At 27.0% G+C, this 7870-nt stretch overlaps 1 protein-coding gene across 1 annotated transcript; it reads right to left on the minus strand.

The window, feature by feature from the left end:
* Window positions 1–2940: 2940 nt before the first annotated feature.
* On the minus strand, window positions 2941–7630 carry LOC135960909 (uncharacterized). Its single transcript, XM_065512310.1, has 4 exons — window positions 7353–7630; window positions 3461–3531; window positions 3237–3393; window positions 2941–3173 (listed from the first exon to the last, which is right to left on the minus strand). Exons 1-4 carry the CDS (start codon window positions 7510–7512, stop codon window positions 3058–3060), a joined length of 504 nt encoding a protein of 167 aa, XP_065368382.1. The 5' UTR covers window positions 7513–7630; the 3' UTR covers window positions 2941–3057.
* Window positions 7631–7870: the final 240 nt, after the last annotated feature.

Genomic DNA, 7870 nt, shown 5'->3' on the forward strand with positions numbered 1-7870 from the left:
CTGTTTACCCGGATTTGGCCCAATATACACCTTGGCACTCGAGTTCCAAATAACACCCTGTTAGTTAATTTTTGTATGAATCCAGGAACCAACGTTAAAAAAATTATCAAAATTGGCTTAATAATTTCAAATATAATGTATTTTCCCGATTTTATTCCCTTTTTGGTACCTTTTTTATCCCCATTGAGGTGGTACAATTTCATTCAAATAAATTTCTGTAACGTGGTGGGAGCTCATAATAAAATATTCGTATGTCTATGTCAAATTATAGAAAAACATATTTTATGAAAAAGTACCAAAAATTAACACAATTTTTATCCCTTAAAGGTTCGAATTTCCAAAAAGTACCAAACTTATATTTTTTATTTTTTGTTAATTAAAGAATACGATTTAAAATTTGTTTCTATGTTTATTGGTTTAAAAGATACATATGGTGCAAAAAAAGTACCAAAATACAGTTTTTACCCGTTTTCTCCCCTAAAAGTTTCGAATTTCCAAAAAGTACGAAACACCTGTCAGCTTATTTTTTAAATGGAGTAACATGCTATTTTAAGTTTTTTTGTATCTTTATTAGTTTTGAAGATATAAGGTTACCGAATTTACCCGTTTTTACCCTTTTTTACCCCCTAAACGTTCGAATTTCCAAAAATCCCTTCTTATCGGATCGTTTTGGGGAGGGAGGAACCCACAGTTAAAATTTCGTGATTCTAGCTTCAGCCGTTTGGGCTGTGCGATGATGAATCAGTCAGTCAGTCAGTCAGTCAGTCAGTCAGTCAGTAACGTTACTCTTTTATATATATAGATTATAAATTTTGTTAGATATTTCTCCACATAATTAATGATAACTCAAACAGTCCGATATTATTAAAATAAATTTATAAAAGTTGAGATTAACATAGCCTCTTATCCGTTTATATATTGCGTTTCAATCGCCTCAGTATTTCGGAGTTATAATAACAAATTGAAAAAAAAAAAAATTGTTTACATGAAAATAGTAAATTTTTTTTTTTTTAAAAATCATGATAATATCAATAAAATGAGATATCGGTCATAAAAATCTATTTATTCTTTTCGAAATTATTCACAATTAAGTGAATTCGCTCATTTTCACAAAATTTTTAGGTTTTTGGTTGATAAACAAAAAAATTGAGTAGTTAGTATTCTTCTTTTGAATGATTGAAATTTGAAAACATTTTCAACATGCTATGAACAAATTTTCACATATATATTGCATTTCAATCGCCTCAGTAGTTTCGGATTTAAAATAACAAACTGAAGCAAAAAATATATTTTTTACATGAAAATAGCATTTTTTTGTTTTAAAAAAATCATGAAAAATTGAAAACGGCAGAAATTGTTCAGATTTATTACTTTATCGCAAAGCCACATGTAATAGCAACAACATGAGATATCAGTCACAAATATCGATGGATTCTATTCGAATTTATTAACAATTAAGTGAATTCGCTAATTTTTTGATTTTGTTGCCCTATATTATCTAACGAACAAAACTAGAATGTTCTATTTCTAGAGCTTTTAGTAGCTTTAAAAGTTAATGATGTCATACTTTTAAAAAATGTTAATAATAAGTAGATGTTTCTGCAGATGGAAATGTTTATAAACATGGTAAATGTTGCAAGCAGCGGTTACATACCGTTAAATTCAAATTGATAATGCAATTTCGTAATTATATTTACAAAAACCAAATACATGTTGTTCTTTGTATAGCTGCCTTTGTTGTACAATTGGAACTACCCAAAGTAAATTAATTAATTTACTTTGGAACTACCTATAAATATCGCATTGATATGTATATAAAAAATTAATGAATTCGCCTGAATTCGTTACTGGCTGTATAAATTCGCCTTGATAAAAAATCGACTTGCGGTTGACCACAATGTCGCCAAAATACATAGATTCCAAGGCGCATTCAAAGTAAATTAATAAAGTAGACTCATTAGAACAGCTGACTATTTTTTTTACTTTGGTCTGAACTGTCAATTCACTTGTGGTTGTTGTGGCGAAAAATACAACAAGCCCAAAAGCAAAAACAACAACAGGCAACTTTGACAGCTCAGACCTTAAACCAAAAACAAAATTGCTTGTGGTTTTTGTAAATGTTGTATTTGTTGTAGTACTGTCGCTACTTTATTAATTTACTTTGGGCGCATTTAATTAAATTCTATTTTATTTCTGTTGCTCTTTCTCTCTGTTGATTCTTTCAGTTTTCTTAACGTTTTTGGATTTGTAGCGTTACCATGTGTTCACAAAATATTGTATGGAAATTCGTATTTGTTAGCAAACTAAAGGCCCAAACAAATACAATACTTTCACTTTGACTGCGATTGACAGCTGATATTAAATACATGTATGTATATACAGAGTATTCCAATCAGTACATCAAACTTCAGCGCAAAGTACAAAAGTATTTTTTTATTTTTAACTTTTAAGCAAGGCGAATTCATTTAAGGGATTGTAGTTGTACAAAAACAACAATTGGTCTTACCAAATGTCAAAAAACAGAAATACAAATTTAAAAAAATGTGTATTAAAACTAAAAATAGTGGGGATAATTGAAAATTTTATATTTTTTTATGTAAAAACTAATTATTTCGATAATAAGCTTAAAATATAAATAACGAATTCTTTTTTGCCGCACTACCGATTTATTTCCATTTATTATAATGTAAAAGACTATGTTTATTTTTTTCATTTAAAAATAACCCCCTGTTTATACCTGATATATTTTTATCATGATAAACTTCAAAGTAACCACAAAGTAACTGTTGTCAACATAAATAATTATCATAGCTTATTATAGTTTCGTTATGACAAAATTGTTAGTGCTTTTGCTCAGACAACTTTGTCTTGCCAACAAACGTCAATAATTGTTATGATAAATATTTGTCAAGTATAGACAGGGGGTGTAAACACTTGAAATATTTGTATAATTTATAATTTATTTTAGGCACGAGTATAAAAAAAATATTTAAATGAGTATAAATTTTGCAAAATAAAATGAGTATAAATATGTACGATACATAAGTTATAAAATATTCAAATTAAAGATTTATCTGCCAACTGATGATCGGTACGAACTTTTTCAAACTTATTTTCAGCAAGTATTTGCTTGAACAAAGAAATACTGAAGCAGAAAATTGCAATCTCAATGCCTGCAATGGAGAAAATAAAGATAAAATTGCAATAAAACTTTTAAAAAATATTTTGTAGCATACCAATTGCCAGCACAGCAATTAGAAACAGTATTAAAAATGTTATGCCGGAAGCACCACCCATTCCAGCGCCAATAAACCACCAGTACAATGTATAGCAAGTGACATAGAAAACATATATGCCAAATATCAGAAAAGGTAGTATCAAATAGTGATATTTCTATAAATATTTATTTAAAATTATACATTTAACAAGTTAGGGTTACCTGGTTTTTACGCGAACTTACCTTGACAATGGCGACAATGTATAAGGCGGATATTAAGATTGTTATTAAACATATTATCATTGTTTCGATAGCTGTTGAGGGAATATATTTTATTACATACATAATACAAACAAGTTTTAAAATGTGAATTTTAAGAAGATTTTCTAAAACTATAAGGAAGGAACTGTATGCTAAGGTTCGAAATAATTGATTCTTAATTCCTTTTTCGAAATCAAAATAAATATCTTAACCATTCCGGTAATGACTTCATAAGTTTAATTCCTTTGTACTTCAAATGTTTTAAATTCATTCCTTTGCGAATTCATTCTTTTAAGAATTAATACATTTTTGAATCATTAAATTTTTCTGGAATTCAAATTTATTAAAAAGTAGCTTTAAAAATGTATTAAATGATTAAATTTCTCATCAATTCAATTAATAGCTAAACAAAACTAAATTCAATTCGTATTAGATTTGAATTAACAAAACTTGAATCATTCAAAGGTTGAATGAATTTTGTTATGAATTAATTCGGCGATGAATGAATTCTATTTAAATAAAAGTCTTTGAATGAATCTAAGGAATTGATTTATGGAATGAATGAATGAATGTCTGACATGTTTTAATTCCGAATTAAGATTTTAGTGAATTTAGCTCAAAAATGCTAAAGAACATTTAAACGGGTCGAGTCGGAAATTCAATACTGTTGTCTTTTTTGGCCAATGGGAACAGTCAAGTTTGGCGATGACAATATTATGGGACCAATACATATGATAAAAGATACTGCAGATTCCAGCAATGTCCACTAGGGTTGTAACCGAGTGGTTACAATGTAATGCCCATTTAATGCCAGAAATTTAATCCCGTAGAAACCATATGAGAAATTGTAGATCTCAAAATACGGACTCAAAATGATACCACTAAAGAAGATTTATCATAAGGAAATGGCAAACTATTTGAAAATAGACAATTGATTCTTTAATTGAAGCAATGCATCGTCGCACAGTGGGTTGAATGGTACCCAAAGTGGCGATTAATTCATAGAAGCCGTAGTTTTAAAATATTATATTTTTTTATTGATGAGTTATTATAAGCACATAAAAACACAGCATTTTAGAAAAAAAAGGTTAAAAAAAATTAACCCTTTAAGCGCATATTGTTTTTTGGAAAAAAATACCTTTTTTCACAATTTATGCTGTAACTTTGGAATGGAAAGCGATAAATTATTGAATAAAATTGGAAATTAAAGCATACTTAAAGTGCTATTAAAAAATTCAAAATATGAATTTATTATATGTATTTACATTAGCATAAATTTAATTTAAAATCCAATTTTTGTTTTTCACAAAATTTTATAAATGTAAAAATTTTTTTAAAAAAAACCCACAAAAGACAATATTATAAATTTTTGTAATGAACAATCATAAATACATAAAAACACAACTTTAAAAAAAATGTAAGAAAAAAATGTTTTAACCTATTTTGTATCAGAATATGTTTTTTAGCAAGAGGAGTTCTTTCACTATAACTTAAATAAATAAAAAATCTCAATAAACCCGCACGATTTTTTTTCTGTATATAGAAGCTGAAAGTTCATATTTTAAGAGCATTTAATGGAATTTACCCGATCTCGCCCTGATTTTTTTTAAACTCAATCTATATATCGAAAAACCCCCAATAATGGGGAACTTTAAAAAAAATCTTAAAAAATATTTTCAAAACATTTATCTAAACAAAAATTATTTATTTATGTTTTCAAATACCTGAAGTGGATGGTTCCATTTTAATATTTCTACTTTTAACAGATTTAACAAAAAATATAAGCTCTCGAAATTTGTAAAAATTATTTGACTTTGACCGCTCACTGCCAATAAAGTAAGTTACTCACAACTGTAATTTTAGCAGTTTGTGATGTATTATTTAATGCACTTTAACCCAATACCAAATATGACTGAAACAGATAAAGTTCAGCTTTTGAATTAATCGCCAATTTTGGTACATTTCAACCCTGTGTGCGTCGCTGTGAAGCAGTAATACAAAACAACGAATATTCGACAAAATACTGTCACTGAAACGACCAGAAAATTGTTGTAAAAAATGAAACCTAAGTTCCCATTGTTTAGTCAATACTAGGGATTGTTATTCAAATTTCTGATTAATCAATTATTCGATTAATCAAACATTTTGATTATTCATATCCAGAAGTAATTGAATAATTTTAATTATTCAAAGCAAAGAATAATATATTATTTAGAAATTTGAATAATTTAAAATTAATTCATTGAATTTTGTGTAACTTGTTTTTTTTTTGGGGATGTGTGATTAATCGAATAATCAAACGTTCTTATTAAACAATATACCGATTAATCAATTAATCAACATTTCTATTAACCAATTAATTTGAATTTTGATTTTTCAAATTTGAATATTTTTGGTCAGAAAAATTAAAAAGACAATAAAAAAAACATAAAATAAACAAATTACTAAATTAATTCTGGATATAAAGAATCAAAATATTTGATTAGTCGATTAAACAGAGTTTTAGATTAATCGATTAATCGCACATCCCTTGTTATACCCTTCACCTTCGTGAGAAGGGTATATATAAGTTTGTTATTCCGTTTGTAATTTCTACATTTTTCATTTCCGACCCTATAAAGTATATATATTCTGGATCCTTATAGGTAGCGGAGTCGATTAAGCCATGTCCGTCTGTCTGTCTGTTGAAATCAATATTCTGAAGACCCCAGATATCTTCGGGATCCAAATGGCTGAGGTATGAGGAAAAAACCAAGACAACCTCGATTTTTTACCTATTTTTGACCTATATCTGGATTACTAAGACATTAATATAGACAATATGGATATCTAATGATAGATAATTCAAAGACATTTGCAACGACGTATATAAGACCATAGTAAGTTGGACTTACAATGGGTCAAAATCGGAAAAAAAATGTTAACCAGAATTTTTTTTTTCACAAAAAAAAATTTAAAAAACAATTTTTAAAATTTAAAAAAAAAAATTTAAATTAAAAAAAATTTTAAATTTAAAAAAAAAAATTTTAAATAACAATCGAAAATTTTTTTTTTCCAAAAATTTAAAAAAATAACTGGAAAAAAAATTAAATTTTTTTTACCTAAAAATATTTAAAATTTTTAAGTATAACTTGGTGAAGGGTATATAAGATTCGGCACAGCCGAATATAGCACTCTTACTTGTTTTTTTTTTTTTCTTTTTAATTTTTCCAAACAAAAATGTTCAAATTTTCAAAATTGAATTAAAATTCGATATGATGATTAATCGATTAATCAGAATGTTTGATTATTCGATTAATCGCACAATCAATGCCCTAATCAAAAATACATACCAGTTTGTTGTCTATTTTCGGAATTGAATTAATTATGTTCTTATTTTTTGTTGTTAATATACACAAGTAAATAATAACACATTTCTTACGTATTTTTTATTGAATTTTGAGTATAAATTGAATATTTGGAAAAATTTCTATTAAAAATATTGAAAAACCAAAAAATCGAATTTTTATTGTTAATTAGGATATTTTTGCTGTTAGGGGTCGAAAGCTAGCTATTATAACTCCTGTGATTATGTTCGATTGCAAATGTTAATCCAAATCTAGCGATAACAAGTGTAGGTATAATTTTGAATTCAAAATAAATTCATGTTTGAACCTTCATTGTGACCTCCTAATATCAATTGATAAATAATTACTTTTTAAAAACAATATACATATGACTAAATATAAGTAAATACATATATGTATAATAAAAAAAATACAGATGTGCAATTCAATAAAAATTTGTATATAAATTTTTAAATATTAAAACAAAAACACTCTGCTCACAGAAACATTTCCTTCCTTTTAGTTAAGATACGAGTTTTGTAACTTACCTTCGTATTTTAATCGTTCTCTACGTTCTGGATTCTCATCAAGCTCATCAAGACTTACATATGTTATAATAGAAAAAAGAATCATAACGATTATGCTGCCCACAATATAAAGGGATCCAATGGTGATACCAAAGGTGTAACGATTGCAGCAGCACTTCATAATTTTATTTTGCAAAATTATGCGATGAAAACAAATTGTTTTTTTTTTTATTTTTAATTAAACACAAATGCCAACAAAAGCGCTAACGTTTTAAAAGTTCGCGAAACGCTAGCTAGAAGCCAACTGTTTATAATAAAATAAACAAACATTTCAGTGAGAATTTGTATTGAGCGATTCAAACAAGGCGATAACATATGCACAACAGCTACAGAAATACAAAAACAAAACGCATATTGTATTTGTATACACTTCACCATGAGCGTTAAGATTATATACATTTAAGTTTGTCAATCCATTTGTAATTTCTGGATCTTTATAGAAAACGGAATAGATATTGCGTTGTCTGTCTGTTGAAATC

Source organism: Calliphora vicina, chromosome 5 (assembly GCF_958450345.1).
Source record: "Calliphora vicina chromosome 5, idCalVici1.1, whole genome shotgun sequence".
Classification (NCBI taxonomy): Eukaryota; Metazoa; Arthropoda; class Insecta; order Diptera; family Calliphoridae; genus Calliphora; species Calliphora vicina.

Excerpts from the sequence above, each read along its gene's own strand:
- LOC135960909 (XM_065512310.1), bottom strand. The coding sequence starts at position 7,512 with ATGAAGTGCTGCTGCAATCGTTACACCTTTGGTATCACCATTGGATCC. Across the intron at positions 3,394-3,460 it reads ACATTGTCGCCATTGTCAAG|AAATATCACTATTTGATACT; the intron begins GTAAGTTCGCGT and ends AAATATTTATAG. Across the intron at positions 3,174-3,236 it reads AATTGCTGTGCTGGCAATTG|GCATTGAGATTGCAATTTTC; the intron begins GTATGCTACAAA and ends TCTCCATTGCAG.